This window comes from Lepisosteus oculatus, chromosome 6 (assembly GCF_040954835.1).
Source record: "Lepisosteus oculatus isolate fLepOcu1 chromosome 6, fLepOcu1.hap2, whole genome shotgun sequence".
Lineage (NCBI taxonomy): Eukaryota > Metazoa > Chordata > Actinopteri > Semionotiformes > Lepisosteidae > Lepisosteus > Lepisosteus oculatus.
Genome location: NC_090701.1, coordinates 13,193,940 through 13,214,149, shown reverse-complemented (window position 1 = coordinate 13,214,149; position 20,210 = coordinate 13,193,940). Strand labels below are relative to the sequence as shown.

The window sequence follows — 20,210 nt, the reverse complement described above, 5'->3', positions numbered from 1 at the left end:
AAAATTACCCTAAAGAGACTTTAAAGGAAATGTAAAAATGCAATCTAAAATAATTACAGCTTTATAAAGAGTTCTGCATATTCATGTTGTTCTGCTGCTAAAAGATGGGATTATTTATTCCCGCTTTCTAAAACTTGAAATCTCATCAGTCATCACGTCAACCTGTGATGTACATGGGCTAATCATTTGGACATAATGAGACAAGACAGCTACAAAGAATAACTGATAATACTTTCAGATTATACCAGTTTATATTTGAAAGGTTTGAATTGAAAGCTTATAAAGTAATGGATGTGGCATATTTCAATTGTTTATTGGGCTGCAATGAAATTGATTTCAAGAGTACATGCAAAATGGTCAATTCTGTAGGTATGCCTTAAATTCAATCTGTATGATGATTTTTTTATTATTATTGCTGTTTTTATTCTCTGACTCATAGTGCCCACTCTGCTTCTTCATGATTATCTTTAAAAACTCCTTCCCCCATGACACACATACAGGCATATTCACCCTTTTGCACGTATGTGCCATGTGTCATACTGCTGGTTCAACAGGCAGAACTATGTTTGTACATAGTGTACATACCTTCACTATACCACCCTCCACTGTGCTTCTTCTGACACCATACAACGTAACCATTGAGCATCTGCATGTGTTTGAAAATCAGGCCCTCTGTGTGAGTGGATTTTTAAATTCTTATTCTTGTTTGTTGTTGTAAACAATAAAGTGTATTTGTTAGTAATTCTACTGGATGTATAATAACATAATGCTTTTTCTAGGTTATGCAAGGCCATCATGATATATTAACATTTTAAAGAGCGAAAAAAATTAAAAAGGCATATACAGTATACAGTTGAAGCGTATGAAAGGGGTGAGGGAGAAAATGGCACACGTACAGTAATATCTAGTTCTGATGGAAAATTTGGTATGTATCTGTGTATTATACTGTCTGTAATCTTGTATTGCAAAATGTTCATTTTGTATATTTTTCCTGCTCTCTCTCTCTTCATAGCTCGGCCTGTAGTACTGAGGCAATTAATGATTTTATAGTTATGTTTTGTAATGCAGCTCTCAGAGGGCTTAGCTGTTTAATGTGTAAACAGCAAATCTGCATCTTCATAGCAATCTGAGACATTACATGAGGGGGGAATTTGTTAATGCACGTAGAAAGTACTGTATATTAGTAAAATAACACCATGTCTGTAGAAAGGCTCATCCTTTTAAGGGTGACCAAGTGGGTTTGAGTCTAAGCTGTGAATTTGCCAGTTGTGATCGTTATGTTAAGTAAATGGCACACAATTGCTACAGTCTTAATCTCCAGTAACTCTACAGTGTGAAAATGCATGGACAGCATCATCAAGCACATTTTTAATATGTTGAATGTTGCCTTCTTCTGTCCTGATTGGTGAGATGGTTGCTAGAGTTACCCATGTCTGAAGCACTTTTCTTTTTGACACAAAAACATGTAGGAGTTTAGAATGAGCTGCTCAGTCATGCTGTCAAAGCCGATACCCTGCCTTCTTTGAAGAAGAAGCAGGATGAGACCAACGGACCACCTGACTTCTTAGCAACCAAACAAGCTAGTAGCCTTTTAATGTGTTATTATCATTTTTTTGTGATTAAATTGTTTAGCTGACTGTTTTCCCCAAAGCAACTTAACATCTGTCTGTTTCCATTTACTTAGCAGGCTATTTTATCAGAGCAAGCTAGGTCAAGTATCTTGTACAAGCGGGGTACAGTTGTAACCCTCCTAAGAGTTGGGCCCACAACCTCCTATGACAAGCCTAAGGCCCTAAGCACTACTCTAGAATGCTTTATATTCTTAACATTGAATGGTATCTAACAGTTCCAGATTGTTAGGTGTACAGTAAAAGAAGAAATTAAATTTCCTGGCCCCAAGGGGTTGAGAGTAATGGTGGGTGAAAGGCAGATCCTGAGGGCAACTACTGTATTTACTGTAGATATAAACATGATATTCTGTTGCTGAACTTATAGAAAGCCATTTTCACATAGTTCCAGCAGGGCTAAGCAATTGTGCAACAGTGGGTTAATAACAAAACAAGAGTAGAATAATAAAATGTCCATTCATTAACTTCGATGCATTAATACAGGCAATGTCTGCTCATACATATTCCTTTTGTTGTTAATCCTGCTAATGTTCCACAGAAAAGAAGCTCAGTTCAGGCCTCTGGAGTTGTGGTTTAGGCAAGTAGCAACATCTGAGATGTATAAAGCATATTTCCATGTGAAAGCAATGTCTTAAATAATTTTGAAAAATACAATTCAGAATAGATAACTATGTCCTAAAAAAGCAATATATGACCAATAAAGCTACTGTAGGCTTTTTGTCATCGTCTTAAATCTGTATATAATGATTTGTAGTGGGTGTGTTGGGAACATTTGTGTTAGAAATGTTCTAAAAACATAATTATGCCTCATATTTTTATCCCTCTATATTATCCGGGTTTTGGTTTTCTCTGTTCCTTAAATAATTTGATTTACAGTAATGTTCAACTGGATGTGAGGCTATCTTTCTCTCCCATTGTAGCTCCCAGCTATAAGAGAAAAGGTTTTATTAACCAGAGCTGAGACATTCTTTGCACAGGATGCCATTTTTGGGTCAGGACTTGAATGTCTGACTGCAGTTTCAAACAAAACCTATTTGAGGTAATTTTGGCAAGTAAGATAGCACAGTACATACTGTTGTCTTCTTGTGGTTCAAAGTCAATAGAGTTAAATGAAAAATGTTGTTGTTCAAACAAGTGTGGAAAATTTAAGATTTATTTCATATGTACATGATACTTTTTTACGTGTGTAACAATAACTGAGCCCATTACAGAAGTAGTGTCACCCACCTGTAAAATCAAGACAGAGTAAAACCCTGCCATGGAAGGAAGTGGGGTTGTGTGTGCTTGGGGCCTAGCAGTGAGTGGGTTTGAATCCAAGAGCAGGGAGTTTTGCAATTGTCACACAAGATCGAGCATGTCTTAAAAATAAGCAGAACGCACATGGATTTAGATGCAGTGTTCAAATTATTTCAGCAAAATAAGAAAAATTGTTAAACACATTTTGGCCTGTTCTTGGTCCATGTCTAAATTTCAGGCTGCACCTGACAGCCAATACCATAGTTATTAGGTTTTGGATGGAGAAGAGCTGCCTTTTACTGTGCCTCTCATCCTACCATAATTTGGTAGTCCAAGATGCTTTATTTTACAGTTCCAATTGCATTGATAAGGTCAGTTACTTGATCCTAAATTCATTTTTTTTCCTTTTAACAGTTGAAGCTTTTACTTCAAACAATCTAATGGTCTTAGACTGCTACTGGAAGTTTTTGAGTACAGAATTTGAGCTTTCTCTGTTTTTCTCTACAGCTATCTGGAAGGCCAAAAAAAATGCTACAGCACATGCCTTCACTGTTTTTGGTTGTTGCAAATGTATCAGTAATTTATTGTTAACTGAATTATGTCGGTACAAGAAAACTGCCATTTTACTGATCCTGCCAATCCTTTTATGAATAAGAAAAAAACACTGTGCAATGTACTGTATAAATGGGACAATTGGGTAATATTGTCGAAGCAATTATTCCGCATTGGGTGGGGATGGAATAAAGCTCAGAAGGCTCTGAGCAAAGAAGTGTTCTTTGTGTGTGGTGGTGAGTATTGTATCCATTTGTCAGACTAAATTCTATATTTGAGAGGGAAGTACCCTTTGTTCTAATAGGGTGCATTAGAAAGTTAAATATTGTCTTCAGTGTTTAATTATCCCATTTACAGTCAAACAGGTAAAAATAAGCTTCTGGGAAAAAAAAAACTATGATCCAGGACACAGCAGATCCTGGACTATTCAGTCCTTATGCCATATATTTGTAGTCTTGTTTCAAAATGACTATAATTACATTACTGCTGTACTAGTTATACTTTTAGAACTGGAAGTTGGAACAATGAAGTAAAAGGACAAGAGTGTGGTCACAATTACTTTATGAAAACAGAATACAATATCGAATGTACTAGTAAAAGAACATATTATTCAAAAATTGCATTCCATTGTTGATTTAAAATAAAACTAGGTCGACCATTTATAACACTTGGGCATAACCCTTGCTGTAAAAAATAATGGGGTTTTAAAATAACACATTGAGCCCGATTTTGATTGTGCCGATTTTTATGTCTATAATGTTCAATTCAATGTTAGGATTGATCTGCATGCTAAACTGCCACTGGGCTTCAGTCATGTTTCTTCCTCAAGTGAATCAGCAGGGACCACTCACATTGTGGCTACACATTGAGCCCACTCTTGCAATACAGAAAAATCAGGAATCCAATAATGGAGAATATCTTCCACGTTTTCAAAGAAATGTTGTGCATGGAGCCAGGAAACAGCCGTTAAAAGAACCAATATTCCCATGTTGATTCATTTGTTTTATTTTTCACAGTTCCCTATGTTTTAAATTGTGAAGTCAAACCTGATTTCTTGCAAGCTTGTTGAGTTTCTAATATGTAACATATTTACTCAAGGCAAACACCACAATAACACATATTTTACCATATTATTTTTAAATAATATGTCATTCATCGTGTTTATTTATTGGTTGTATTTACAGGCTTTACCTCAAGCATATTTTTTATCTACAGGTTTGAAGTGGAACATGTTCTTCCATTGGTCCATATTAACTTCACTCAGTATTTCTGACTCCGAGTCCACATATATACATATTTGTAAAATAAAATATTCTGTGGGTGCATACCCACATAATTTAGAATAATATTTTACAACTAGAAATACATTACAGCTGAAGTAAATAGCAATTTAAACCTCTGATTCAAATATGAGAAAGTCCTTGATACACGTATGCTGAATGTTTAATGAATGAAGTCCTGTTGGTTTCATTGTTATGCTTCTTTTTTAATTTTTCTACCACAAGTTTAGAAAAAAATATTCTGATTACTCTTGAAAAATCAGGAAGCCTGAGAAACTTTGCATTATATAAACGATGATAACACTACTCTGTCTAAACAAATATGATGTGGAACATTGTCAGATGCTGCCAAATTAAAAAAAATAACTTAATAAAAAAATATTTTAGTTAAAATTGAACTTTAATGTAATCAACCCTAATTAGCATAATAAATTGTCAAGAATGATTAGAGAAAACAGACAAATACAAATAATATTATTTCCTGCTCTGAAAGGCATTGTGTTATTGGTATTCTTCATTACATTTGTTCTTTCAAATGCATTACTGCCCTTATTGATTATTATTATTTTTTTTATTGACATGATTATGATATAAATGAAATTAACATAACTTCAGATGAAATGCGGGGAAAGTCCAGTTTTCAGATCGAAGGACATGTACTGTACACGAACTGTAACTTAATCTGTCTTTTGTGTGGTTTCCTTCCTGAAGACAGTTTGAAAAATGGAGCTCTTTAGGGATGCTGATGTCAATATCTCTCTTTGTGCTACTTAGACCAAAATCTACAGCTTATGGTAGAGCTATAAAATACTGTCTTGTTTGTCTTTGGTCATTCAACTGGAGACTTTGTCTTTTTTGTTTCTTTAGTTCCTCTTCCTCTCTGAGGTCCTACAGTGGAGAGCACAGACCACTCCTGATCACGTTTTGTACACACTGCTCAACTCACGGGTGAGAGCCTGTTTGCAGTATTCTTTGTTCTGCACTGGATCACAAAAGGGCATTGAGCACTGAATGCAGTTAAAAGATGAAACTGAAGTATCATAGTTTGTGGGGGATGGTCAATTGGTTTAGTACTTAAGACTTTTTACATTTAAATCTTTACTTTTGTCCTTTTCAGAAAAAAAAATCTGCTCTGTTGTTTTGCAGGTGTTGAAATCTATAACAGTGTTTTTTAGGACATTTTAGAGAAAAAAAGTCTATGGTTTGAGTTTTACAGCACTAGAATCTATTGGATTAATTTATTGTGTTGGGTTACAGTTTAATTCCTTAAAGCTTTCAGTGCTACAGTATGAAAGTCCAGAACATATTTTTGTTTTACGTACATAAGGAAAGGGTAGGTTTTTTTGACAGAGTATATGCTTTATCATCGGCTTTGTCTCAGAATCGCAAAACAGCAGCTGCCAGCACAGTCAACAGATATTTTCAGTATTTAGTGTTTAATTTTGCTTTGGAGAGTTGAATGAGTCCAGCTGTAAAGTGCAGTATAGTACTTTTTGGCTATTTCAGTAAAACTTTAAGTTTTATTTTTATTGTTGTTTATATTAATGAAAATTTGAAAAAAATGTTGTTCAAAAACATAACTGGTAATATAATGTAATCACATACTTTTCTTTGTATTTGACTTTTGCTTTGTTTTGCCTCTGGAAGTATAATAATGTTACATATCACATACTATCTTACATACTGTATGTACTTTTTTGGCGGCTTGTCAAGCACTTTAACACAACTGGACTAAAAATACATTTTGGGTAGCTGAAAACATTAAGGTCACATTTTTTAAACTTAAAACAATGCAGATACTGTACAGTATGTGTAGAGTTCCGTATGACTCCACCTGTTCTCACAATTATTTCATAAGGATAAAAGGGACAGTTGAAAGAAAATCATTATTTACTTATATAAGGTTTTCTGTTTCACATTAAAAAATTAGGTTTTCTTTTTTAATATTCCATATTTCTTAGAATATTTTGTTAGCAACAAACAGTTCTGAAAATGAATAGAATTAAATCTTTAACAGTTAAAAACAAAATGAAAATTAGAATCAATTAACAATTCGCATGCTTAGTCTTCATGGGTGCATTCTGTCTGCATCGCTACAACAGGTACTCTGTACTCAAGGTATTGCTCTTCTGTGTAACGCAGGGAACAATATCCAGCTCCTTGACCTGCCTTCAGCTCCACAAGCGAGCAGAGAAGATTGCAGCCATGTTGGCAGAACGGGGTCACTTGCAGGATGGAGATCACGTTGCTCTGGTCTATCCCCCAGGTAGGTCAGGCCCTGAACCTGTTGGCAAGTCATCAGAACAGCTCTCACAACACACGGGTCCTGGTCCTGAATACATGATAATAATGAATAATTCCTTACAGTTACATAAAGCTCCACTCTAAGCGGTTTACAGATAGTGGGGACTCCTCTCCACCGCCAATGTGTAGCCCTCACCTCGATTATCTTATTTTCCTTTGTCCTATCACTTTAAAGCTTAGGCCTCTCAAACCGAAAGGGAAATGTTTTCATATAGTTTTTTTTAATTGCTTGAGAATGCATCCACTTTAATTGGGAGTTACTGTTGGATCAGTGTGACTTCTATCACCCTCTTAAACACGTGCACAGGGATTTTCGTATTTTTACAAGCTTTTGGAAGACAGGAGAGAGAGTGATACACTTTATTCAGGCGAGGGACAGGCTCCAAGGATGAATTATAGACTGAGACTCCATCAGAATTTCATGGCTAAAGGACTATTCAAAGAGCCATGTATCCATAATGAAAGGACTCGGCGAAGCACAGCGAATGCCGACAAGGGGATAAAGGCAGCATTCAAAAAACAGGTTTAAAGCTACACACTCATTTACACCTTCTTGTGAATAATACTGTAGTTTTTTCCTACTCTGTCTTGTTATTATAAGGTTTGATTAGTTGTGGATGCAGATTAAGAATGAGAATTTTCTCTTGTGTCCTTCATGCAGGAATAGACCTGATCGCAGCGTTTTATGGATGTCTGTATGCAGGCTGTGTGCCAATAACAGTGCGACCTCCGCATCCTCAGAACATAGCCACTACCCTGCCCACTGTAAAGATGATTGTGGAGGTTAGTTAATGGTCTGCAAGGTAATGTGTTGTAAAAGCAGTGTACTACAGCAATTGTTTTGATAAAAGCCTAGTGAGCCCAGTCTAGCTTTTACAGCACTGTAATTTTGAACAGAAGACTGCGACAAGCAAAACAATAAAGCCGCTTGTGTGGGATTTTATATAAAGAAATGTCAGTGGTTTAACATGGTATTTTATAGCATTTGTTTTAAATTTAAAAAATATCCAATATGTCAGACATGTATTTCATTATTGCATTTGCATTAGCCCGGTTCAAACTACATTAAATGCTCTGCACTTCTTTTGAATTGTACACCCTTTTTTCAATAATTACATTTTTAGCTATTATGCTAGATTCAGTGCCCATTGTCACAACCCTATTTATCCCTATTAAAGCTAGATGTGGGTCTTCAGGCAGATCATTAGTTTTAAAAGGATAGTGTTCTTGCTTCATTGAACATAGAATCAGTAAGTCAAGAGACCAAACCTATCAGGGTTTCACTTAGTTTATCAGGTAAAAAAAGTACTATGATTTTAATGGGTTTTTTGTTGTTCTTGCTGAAGCTAAGCATTTTTCATTACCAAAGACAAAATATGTTCTGGATTAGATGTCTAAGTAATATCAGAGTATGGTTTAATTTGAAATTAAAAGAAGAATGTCATAGAATTGCTAGAAAATATTGATTGTGCAGTACATCATGTAGGAGAAGGTAATAAGTGTTTTTCTATAGTTCCATAACATTTTATAAATTACAGTACCACTAAGGCATAAAAGTTTAATAACACTGTCTAATCTTATAACTAATTAGTTTAGAAAGTTTGGCTGTTTTTTTTTTTTGTTAAGTTCTTTTTTTACTAACATAAACGTTTGAGGTGTGTGTCTGTTCTGAAATATTGTACACACAACAATAATGCTATTATTTTATCACCCAGTATATTTCAGTAGCTGTTTTATTTCTGAGGAATATTTAGAGAAAACAAAGCCAACCCCATATACAGTACATTGTACTATGACACATCTGGAAGATCATAGAGATTCAGTATTCTGTGCGGTTTGTTCCTTCTCAGGTCAGCAGGTCAGCCTGTATCATGACAACGCAGGTGATATGTAAACTGCTGAGGTCAAGAGAAGCATCAGCTGCAGTTGACGTCAGGACGTGGCCCCCAGTGTTGGACACAGGTGGGAGGATAGATTGTGAAGACCCAGATTTCTAATAGGTCTCCTAGTGCCAAGCCAGTCTGAGGCTCATAAATATCCTCCCCCAATTCATCTCTTCTGGCCACCCTGTACTTGTGTTGTTTTAGTTACATCCTTCATATTTCTCTTTTTATGCCTGGAATTGTCAAAACATTATCAATGTATATAGAGATATACGTGTCTTCCAACATACAAACCACTGTGCCTTCGGACCCTTTTCAACAGTCCAAAGGCACAGTGCAGAGAGACAGAGATAACCCAAGCATCCAGCACACATCTTTGGACTAAACCGATATCCAGGAAAAACGCCTTTACTCACCGAACAGTTTGAAAGCCCCTGAATAGATCATATTTTTCAGTTTAACTAATAATGGAGTGTTTGATATTTGAAAGGAAAAGGCTAAGATTTAACAGGGAAAAATCTGCTTTTTGACTCACACCAAGCAAAAAGATGCCCGATACGAACCAAAGGACGCAAGACATACACTGTGAAAGTGAAGGGTGGAATCTGATGGGAGTCCTAAAAAAAGAAAAGGTGTTACAAAAAAGTTGAATTTTCCTAAAGAAGTCACATGGCTTTTTTTTTCACCCCCACTTAGATGATTTGCCAAAGAAAAGGCCTCCTCAGCTCTATAAACCCTCCAATCCGGACGCCTTGGCCTACCTGGATTTCAGCGTGTCCACAACAGGAATGCTTGCGGGAGTCAAGGTTAGTTGTTCGAGAAAAAGAGCCCTGTTGTTTGGGGGGTGGAAGCATTTCTCATATCAGTGTTCAATAAATACACAAACGAATTGTTGCTGAACCAGTTGTTCTTCTATAGGAAGTATTCAGCTGTGCTTACTTTAGCACCTGTCTTTGTTTACAGTTAGAAACAGAGTCCCATTCATTGTGCCTTGTGTAGATAAGGAGAAAGATGAATAACTGAATAAAAACACATAACTTCTGAACTTCATAAAAGTCTTACCAATTATTACTATTAGTCAAGGCATAATCTCTGACTGTACAGATTTAGCTTTTATGATACCAATTTTAATACCTGGTACCGAAACCCTGCAAATGTATTGTGTGTGCTTTGAATGGCATTTTAACTTCAGTTAACACAAAAACAAAATGCCCTTTCCCACTATTTTACATCATTACTGTCTCCCAGTTTAATACCTGCCATCCCTTCCTCAATTCTACACCAACAGCCCTTTACCAAAGTGTAATTTTTGTCCAGTTTGAAAATATCGGTGGAAATGTCAGTTATCTATAATTAAAAGATCTTTAGTCATGCTAAATTAAGAAAAGTTTGATGATTTAGGATGACGTCTACTCAGTGTATTTACTGTAAATATAAAGCAAGCTTTTCAGGTCATCATTAGAGGTCTGGACAAAATAATGAGGTCACTACCTGATTTTCAGTTCTTCTTTGGTGATAAAAATCCTAGTGAAAGCAGTTATTTTGTAAGAGCTGCAACTGACAGAAAAAATGCATTAATCAAGATTTAGGGACATACAGTATAACTCCTTCTGTAGCATGGCAGTTAGCAGTTCTAGCACTTGGCCTCACAAGTCAAGGGCGTTTGTGGGGGTGGATAAAAGCCCATTATTAAATCCCTTAAATTAATAGAAAGGTAGGGGGAATAAATATTTGGGGAGTTTGATATCAGTGCAGCAAATATTGGATCTTGCTCTTGCTTGCTTAAGTCACCTCCTCTCATTCATGACCTTTCTGCTATTGTAGATGATTTAGGTCTGGGATTGTACTGCTTACAATAGTAAATTTCTAAACTGTAGCAGCTATTATATAAATTAAATATTTCTGAAATTGCACAATAATTAAAATTATCAAGCAGTCCAAACAAACTAATCATCTATTCTCAGAGTCATTAAGAACACAGCAAGTGCTCTTGGTTCCAATATTTATTTGTAACTTACTAAATACCTCTCAGTGTATTAGTCGTGCAGTATTACAGGTTTTGGCTCTCTTAATTCACACTGAATTGGGTTAGTGCTTATATCTTTCTAAAAAAGAATCATTCTGTTTTTCTTTTTGTTACTTTAGAATGTGGCTTAGTCATCCGAGCTTGTACTAAGGGTTCTAACACTTCCAGATAAGACTTCTCCTCAAAGCTCCTTAGAGGTTGCTATGTTTAAACAAGGACAGGCCTTGTTTACATGAAGGCACTGTAAAAAATAATCCTTTTGTTGAGACATACAGTGCCCCCATCTCACATTCTGTTGGGGAATGTGAGATGCTTTGTGGAATCACCTAATGAAAATTAGACTTCACTTTTAAGCAAGCAAATCCTTTAAGTAGCAGATAATAGCTGTTTTCACCAAACAAGAAGAGCATTTTTGTTTTTGTAAGTAAATACTCACTGTTACTAAGAGGAAGCTACAATTACATGTCATTGATTTCAGTCCATCGAATCTCCTAAAAATATCAGTCTTTTGAGACAGAGTTATTGTGCCACACAGTTCAGGTGATGGAAAAACAAGATCTTTAAAGCTCTCCTTAAAATTGTTGAATGAAAGACTTTAGCTTCATGCTGATTATCATTACATGAGCCCAGATTTACTATACTGTATATCATTTTTCAAGAACATACCAATCTATAACCTAAAATTCTTAACTCATTTTTCATTTTTTTATTAAAAAGATGAGGTGCAAATTTCTGAATAGGTGCTTTTTTCAAAATTTCTTAATAGGTTTAATTTACTGAGATGATAAGGTCTTGTTTAAAACCTGATGCCCTTTGATTTGCTGTTTATTATTTTATTTACCAAGTTATGCTATTTTCTACAACAATGCAGCATTGTTAACATATTGAAAGAACTTGGAAAGACACATTTTGTTTACAAAAGATAATAGGTATAAGGAAGAGTTTTACTGCATAAAGGGACAAAACAATTCCTCTGTTCCTCTGTTTTAAATAACTGCTTAGTCAAATACAGGGCTGAGTTAAGGTAGAAGGTGTAAGAAAGAATACAGTACACCCTGGATCGCCTCCCATCTCAGGGTATAAAATAGGGTATAATATACAGGGCACATATAGCTTTTTTTTCAATAAATCACTGAATTAATTTTTTTTGGATTTTTCTGAAGTAATGTTATACGTAGTTACAGTGCAATATTAGAAAGGGTTATGAGTATCCTTTTAAGATTGTTACATGAGAAAACATCTCTTAAACACACTGTGGTTTCCTTTTCAGGCAAGAATCAATAAAATCTGAATGTACAGAACAAACCTTCAAACACAATTTAAGGAACTTCCCTCAAAACAGATCTTTCTGAACTTTGTGGTAGAATAAGCTGCTAAACAGCAAAACAGAAACCACTTACTTCTTCTAATTCTCTCCCTTTCAGGTGTTTTAGTGCCTCATGGGCACATGCATAAGAACATAGTGAAGATTCCAGATTAGAGGAGGACTTTCGGCCCATCTTAGCAGTTAGTTGCTAATTGACATCCACCATATTGGAACAGAATTTTCAATGCTTTGAGTGGCCGATGTACAGGGGTATGCATGTGGGTGTACTGCTTTTTTCTTCAGGAGTGATGTTGAAACTTGTTTTCTTCTGTGCAGATGTCTCACACAGCCACCAGTGCCTTCTGCCGTTCAATCAAGCTACAGTGTGAACTTTACCCCTCTCGAGAGGTCGCTATCTGTCTAGACCCTTACTGTGGCCTGGGCTTTGTTCTGTGGTGTCTCTGCAGGTAAGCTGATCTTTTAGATGGTCAATATTTTAATTAATCTTCTATCAAAGACTTTAGGCTCCACTGTTCTGGACCTTTAAGCAATATTAGCCTGGATCACAGTCACATGGGAATTCTGTTTTGGTACTGCCTTTTTGTGTTAAGAATGAATTGCAAAAAACAGACTTTTTGTGAATCATTTGCATTAATCATTTTGTCTTAAAAGAGTTTAAGATGTTTTTTAAAAACATATGCTTTTTATAGAATTCTGTTACTATCTGAAGACATAAGTTCACAGAGACCGACTGGTATGTGTTTGAATAAGAATTCTCTGCAATGAGTAACTAAGAAACCAAAACACTTGAATCTCAACAAACATTAATACTTTGCCATGAAAAACAATGAAAAGCATTGCGTAACAGTTAGATTTTGTGGACAAAAAAGTATTCTAAAGTTAATGTTCTACTGTTAAACACCAGCTGAATTTACTTTGCATTTTTTAAGTGTATGAAAACATGTCGAATATAAAATAGATTTAACCTGATTTTTGACAGCATGAGAACAGCCAGCTTTTGGAATATAAGCTATAATTATTCAGTTATGTATTATTCCCTTGCTCATCAGGCAGATGTCAAAACAATGTCATGAGAACTGTCACTCTTTAACATCTTAGGTCACTAGGTTTCATTTTCCTCACAGGTTTGTATTATGAGGTATAATTCTGACTAAGCTGAGTATGTGAATTGCACTTTAAGATTAATCACTAGCTCTTGGAAGGATCCTACAGAGGTATTACATATTATATTAATCCTTTATATAGAATATGTATACTACAAAATGCAAAGCAAAAAACATGGCAGATACACAAATACTATATATTATGTATATAATATGTACTGTATATATTAGCTGAATTTGGGTACTGCAGTTCAACATGAATTGTTACACAATTGAAGTAATGTTGTAAAATACAGAGCTCTTCCATTGTGGGGAAAAAAAGCAGTGATTACACAGATAAAACATGTGTAGTGCATTCCAAATACTAGAATTGGGGTTTTCAATTTGATATTAGAATAAACTCTAATAGTGATTATTTCTCATGCAAAAAACATCAGTGATGAATACAGTTCCCCAGTATTATTTTAATACATTAGGTTCTTTGTTTGGATTCACTAAACAAATCAAACATTTTGAAGGAGCAAACATATTCAGCCAGTTGTCCGACAGGTAATTTAGCAATCCGCCTCACTTCATTGAACACTTAATTGTTTAGAATCAAAAGTGGAAAATATACCTTTCTGGAAAGAAAAACAGGCAATTGCAAACGCTATCAAAGCCATCGCATAGACATTGAGTGTACCAAAATCAACAACTTGGAGTATGTAGAAGAAGCAACTGCAGATATGATTACCAGTCAGCCAAACCTGGGTTGGCCAAGAAAAACATCTGCCCTCAGTGACTTAAAAATTAAACAAAAAATCACAGCTGTCAATTAAAAACAACTGATTTTGAAATTACCAACAACCTTCAGAATGCAGGAGTGATGGTACCAAAACACACAGTTTGGAGAAGGCTGGGTCAGCAGAAGTGCAAATCGAACACTGCAAGATGTAAACCTCTCAACAGCACCAAGAACAGAAAGCCCAGATTAAAATGTGCTGAGAAATAGGGAGATGTGAAACAAAATGTTATAGATGGGAGAGACCACGATTAACCCTTGCCCACGAGCGAAGGTGTGGAGAAGGAAATGAACTGCAGATGCTCCAATGAGGATCATGGTAAAGGTACAGTAGTACCATAGCCTCACCATGACATTGTGGAACTGGCTCACTCAGCCGTCGTGATGATGTAACTGATGATGGCATGCAGTAGAATGAATTCTGAACTTCTCAAAAACCATTTTGTCTGCTTACATAGAAGAAAATGCTTCCATGCTTGCTGGAAATTTCTTTAGCATGCAGGATCATAATAAAGTCAATGCAGCTGAACAGTTCATCATGAGGAACAAGTGGAACATCTTGGACTTATCTTATTAAGCATGCACTTTACACAATGATGAAAGAATAAGTTAAAACACCCAAGACTAGGCAAGAACTCACAAAAGGTTGAAGCAAAGAACTTGTTACAAAGAACTTGTAAAGCAACTTAAAATTAGTTTGTTAAACTCAGTGGGCTACGTATGGCATGTTATTTTGATGTAGTAGAACATTAGAAAACTGGAACAAAACGGGTACGATTCTGTGATGCATGGAGCCAAAACTGAATTGCTTCTTTTTGGCCTCATGGACCTTTTCTTGGTGAAGGGACAAAAGGTAAGAGAAATATGACATTAGAAGTCTAACTGAATTCCAAAAAAAAACAGCTAGAGTGACAGTTTCACTCTAGCTGCTTTTTCTTCTAGTTTCACACAGCACATTTCCTAAAACATGGTTGTAACACATTTGTTCTTTGTGTTCTTCTTCCCTCCCGTGAAGTGTGTATTCAGGGCACCAGTCCATCCTCATCCCTCCCTCAGAGCTGGAGACAAACCCAGCACTGTGGCTTCTTGCAGTCAGTCAGTACAAAGTGCGGGACACATTCTGTTCATATTCTGTGATGGAGCTGTGTACCAAGGGACTGGGCCTTCAAACAGAATCCCTCAAGGTACCAGGTTTTTGCTGTTCAAGAACATAAGAGCCTGATACGTTTACAACCAAAAGGAGTTCATTGACCAATCTAGCGCATTAGCGTGATAGTTCCTAATCAATTCAAGGATGCTAACTGTTTAATTTAAGAAGCCATGATATGATTGAGAGATATTATTACAGCACCCCTCCCCTCTAAAATGAAGAACTATTACTTCAAGTTCTGTAATATTTAATGCAGCAATATTAGTTATGACGTTGTGGGGGAGTAATTACTTACAGTAAATCTTATGATTAATAGGTGCATAAATGGCTTTTTATCCAGATATTTTTAAATTCTTGTCTAAAAGTAGTAATGCACTTCCTGCATGAATATTCTCAAAAGGCTTTGAGTGTTTTCACAAAAACAGAATTTTTTCTATACAAAGTTAATTCTGAAATTAGTTACATTTCCATGGTTGCAAAGAACAAACAGGAGCTCAGAGTTTAGTATTAACACAGTAGGCCATATCATTAAAAATCAAGGGCTTTGCTGAATGTAAACCAAGTGCAACTCAGTTTTTCCTCATCAAATGATTTTATTTTACATTTTGGCACTTCTAACAAATGTTTGAACAGTGCCTTTGGATTCCCTAAAGACTGTGGTAGCAACTGTTTGGTGCTATAAATTGTGTATTCTGTAATGTAATCCAGATCTTCACCCATATTGAATGTAATAATTTCTCATGTTTTTACCACACAACATGGAATGAATTGCACTCAGGTATTCTAACCTATTCAAAACAGGCAGCATAGAAATTCCCGCCAAAGCTCAATGTTCTTATACTAGACTGTAATTTCTCAAATGGGATTTATAGTGCCTGTACAGTAAATCGTGCAATGAACAGTCCATCCATTATCATTAAGTTGCTCTCCATGAGAAGATTGTGGCAAGTTGATGCCTATTCCAGACGTATAGGATATCCCCAGGTAGGAATGAGGACACACAACACCTCCTCCACCTACATACAAAGACCAAAGACAAAGACCAATCTTATCACAGTGCCATAGAGGAAAGGACATATAGAGGTAAGTACAGACAGATGTTTAAGACTGGTATGATGCTTAGGACCCTGAAGCTGAGAGGCAGCAGTGCTAACCACTATGCCAAATATGCAGCCTAAAAGCACAGTTGCAAATTATCAAGCCACCCATACCACACATTTATCATGAGTACATTCTGAGACGCCAGAGACAATTTAATTTTGCAATCTGTGCAAAAAGTGCCATTTTAAGAGTAGAATCATAAACTAGAGCAGAGATTCGATTCTTGCTGACAATGCTGTGAGTTCATAGACTTCTGCCAAGTTTAAGGCATCATTGCTAAATCTAAGATGAAGATACCCTTTTACAGATTGTGCCGTTTCAAATGATGGCTTGTTGTGTGCCACCACATTTGGAATCATAGTTAGACTAAGTTTAAATCTCAAAGTTAGACATAGTTAAAAGTAAATCATAATTTACTTTTATGAGGTTGATGCTTTTATTACAAGCAATTTAAATTCACACTTATTTATATACTGTAGTTGGTTAGTTTACAAGAATAAAGGTGAAGTAATTTGCTCAACTATGCAACAGCAGTGTTTCACCTGGGATTTAAAGCTTCCAGTAATGAGTCCAGAAGCCTAACTAGTGCTCTACACAGGTGCCCTTAGAAATAACAACACATTTGAAACTGCAGAATGACAGTGTCTGGAATATCAATCAACCTGCACTCTAAAGGGGACCTACCACCATCATTCTTGCTTTTAAACTATCTCGTCACCATACATTATATACATGACTGCAATTCTACTTCCTAATTGGAGTGTTTTCTGTTTTACTGTGATCCAAAAAATCAAGTCATTTTAATTAATTAAAATGATTTAAAGTAATGATGATTGTGGAGGATTTTGAGAGTTGTTATTAGTCTTGGTGTAGTTTACACAAGTTTTCATAATTTGCCAAATAATACTTGAAGATTCTGCATGTAGACAATAACTACTGTATAATAAGAAATCTTTCCTTCTTGAAAATGAAGTCATTTTTCCATATCTGTAATACAATTTGTATGTCCATATTGTGGCCTTCATACTGTTTGTGTACACTTCTCTTAATCTCATAAATAAAAAAACTCAATTTATACATTTATCAAGCTTTTTAATCAAGATGTAAATAACCTAAGGTTGCCAAATAAGTGACTTAAAATATATTATTCTTTGCAATTAGTATTTTCATTTATAAAAAGTGTGAAATGTTGCCTAAATTAACATACAGTAGTACCTGTTAATTCACCAAGACCAAAACAGAGATTTGACAGCTCCTGGTATCTCGTGTGGCAGAGGGTCCTGAGCTGCTGTGTTCTCTCTCTCAGTCTCGAGGGCTCGACCTGTCTCGCGTGCGGACGTGTGTGGTGGTGGCAGAGGAGAGACCAAGGATCTCGCTCACCCAGTCCTTCTCTAAGCTCTTCAAGGACTTGGGCCTCCACCCTCGGGCAGTCAGCACCTCCTTCGGCTGCAGAGTCAACCTGGCCATCTGCTTACAGGTCAGGGGCCTGATATCTTCGGCTTCACAATATTTAGATAAAAAGTCTCCACCTACCATACATCCTTATTAGAAGTTTGTCTGGCCTTCAATTTTTGTCATGTTCCATTCATATTTTTCACTTAAGAATGTAGGGCACATTCGTTTTCGCTTTTAGATATGGGCTAGTTATTTATGTTCATTAGTAATTTTATTGTAGGCCTTTCCCAGTTTTTCTGCTTAATGGTGAAGAGACAACATTACAGTTTTGCTTGGTGAGGTATAGCTCACTGACAATTAATACATTTCAGTTAAACAAAGTGTATATTCTTAGAAAAGAACCTTGACTTATTGGTGCAAGGAATCCTCTTGAATGTGGAAATAGAGTATACAGCTACCATACTAGTTTATTGATTTATCAGAACACAAATCATTTTGATGGATGAATTAATACTGTAGGTGCACTCATATTCTTTTTTTGTCATTATTTTGTTTTAATAATTTATAAAGTCCTTATTACACACCTGTCTTTAACTTCACAGAATTTTAAAATCAACTTTGCTTGCAACAGAAGAATTCTTAGGTGATCAATCTTCACGAATCTATGAACATCTTTGAAAGAACTAGAATGCATTTTTCTTGTGCTTGAAACCATTGCTGTTCTTATTGAGTTTCCTATTTAATATGTTAGGCAGTGTATTTCTAGATACAATGTTGTTTCCTTGAATTATACACATATTATCCACCTTTAGGCAACTGAAATAAATTTAGTCCATTAATGATTAATATAGACCATTGTAACTAAACAGTTAATTAAAACCTGAAATATACAAAACAGCCAAACTTAAACATTAGGTGTGCTTGATGTCAATATGTTAAGTGAAATAATTTGTAAATGAGACATTTTCTGTTGTGGAAGTCTGTGGGGTTTGTGGCCAAGTTCATAATTTTCTTTTCACTTTCTAAACAGTTTACTAAATCTTCACAAAATAAAGCTAACCTCTTGATTAAATATTTACTAACATTTTCATTTATGACTAAAGGATATAGTGTAAAATATTCCCGATCTTTATGAAGGGATACAGTTTTGCTGGTGTCTAGATAGAATTGTTAAAGGGAAAAACTTAATACAATACCAATTCTCTTTTTTGGCCAAAGTACATTAATCTATAATATCTGTTGTGCATGTTTTTGACATTCTGCTGTATTAGCCCATAATTATCTCATTTATCACATTGACAATATATGTAGCTGTTGTCATCCTTTCACTGGAGCAGTGGCCAGAGAAAATAAATGTATAGCGCTCGGTTTCTTTTCTTACATGAAGATTTTTTTCGGTTTATCAATAACATTCTCTTTTATACCTTTAGGGAAGTTTAATTTTTTAAATTTGTATTAATATGAATACTCCCTAAACATGATGTGTTCAGACAATAGCACATACCATGAATGATGAAATAGACATACTATAAATGATAGGAAGCCATTCAGCTCATCTGCCACCCAGACATTTTGTGAAGGAAGCTGGGCTTCACAAAATCAGCTTTGACCACGTGGCTGGATACTTTGGTCTAAATTTCTGAAACCCTGTAGATGTAATAATATGTTCCAAAACAGCTGTTGTTGAAGTTTTAAAAATGGTCTGCATGTTTCCTGTACTGTACATTTTGCTTTATTGCTGAGCAAGTCAAGATGGGCAGGACAACTATACAGCAGACAGTGATCAATTGCTGCCTCATGAAACACCTTCTTCACATGTTCATACGGGCCTGCAACAATGAAACCCAGATATTGCCATCCTCACTGGCTTTATCATTAACAAGGAGCATAATTCAAGCTAATGGCCAAACAAGTATCCGAGGGGAATATGATGCATTATAAGCAAACAACTGGACTTGGTTAATCATCCTACTGTGATGTGACAACAAGGCTGTATTAGAAATTCTGTTTTGAAATCACGTACTCATACTGTGAATTTGTGCTAAAATGAAAGAAAAGCTTGCAGGTGGATGTGGAGAAGACTGTTCGTTTTGCATACAGTTGTCTTGTTTCTAAGCGAGCATGTTCAGAATAAGAACTTACGTCATCTTCAGCACTGCATGCAGAGAGTAGAAGACCTCGGGTTGATATTTTTTTACTACTGTGCTGATGCTACTTTTGGAAAAGTTTTCCAATTTGATATAGTCCAACTGAATGAAAAAAGAGCTACAAGATCTGCTTGAAACAATCCCAAGTAAAGCAGGATTTCATTAGAAAATGAATCTAAAATAGTGCAGAAACCACCCACTACCCCAAATCCTGGGCTCTGTTATTTTGTGTCACTGCAGGGAAACAAAACTAAGGAGTCCATAAACGGAAGGTCTTGTCAGTATAAAACTCGAGTA

At 35.7% G+C, this 20,210-nt stretch overlaps 1 protein-coding gene across 11 annotated transcripts in view; it reads left to right on the top strand.

Annotated features, from left to right (window-relative positions):
- Positions 1–20,210, top strand: part of dip2ca (disco-interacting protein 2 homolog Ca) — a 222,912-nt gene that overhangs the window by 187,473 nt on the left and 15,229 nt on the right. For all 11 annotated transcript variants that reach the window (XM_069190998.1, XM_069190995.1, XM_015354823.2 and 8 more), the window contains 8 exons: positions 5,564–5,644; positions 6,839–6,962; positions 7,662–7,783; positions 8,851–8,962; positions 9,580–9,689; positions 12,552–12,682; positions 15,136–15,304; positions 17,678–17,848. In XM_069190998.1, coding sequence (XP_069047099.1) covers positions 5,564–5,644; positions 6,839–6,962; positions 7,662–7,783; positions 8,851–8,962; positions 9,580–9,689; positions 12,552–12,682; positions 15,136–15,304; positions 17,678–17,848 — 1,020 coding nt within the window. The remainder of the gene's footprint in view (positions 1–5,563; positions 5,645–6,838; positions 6,963–7,661; positions 7,784–8,850; positions 8,963–9,579; positions 9,690–12,551; positions 12,683–15,135; positions 15,305–17,677; positions 17,849–20,210) is intronic.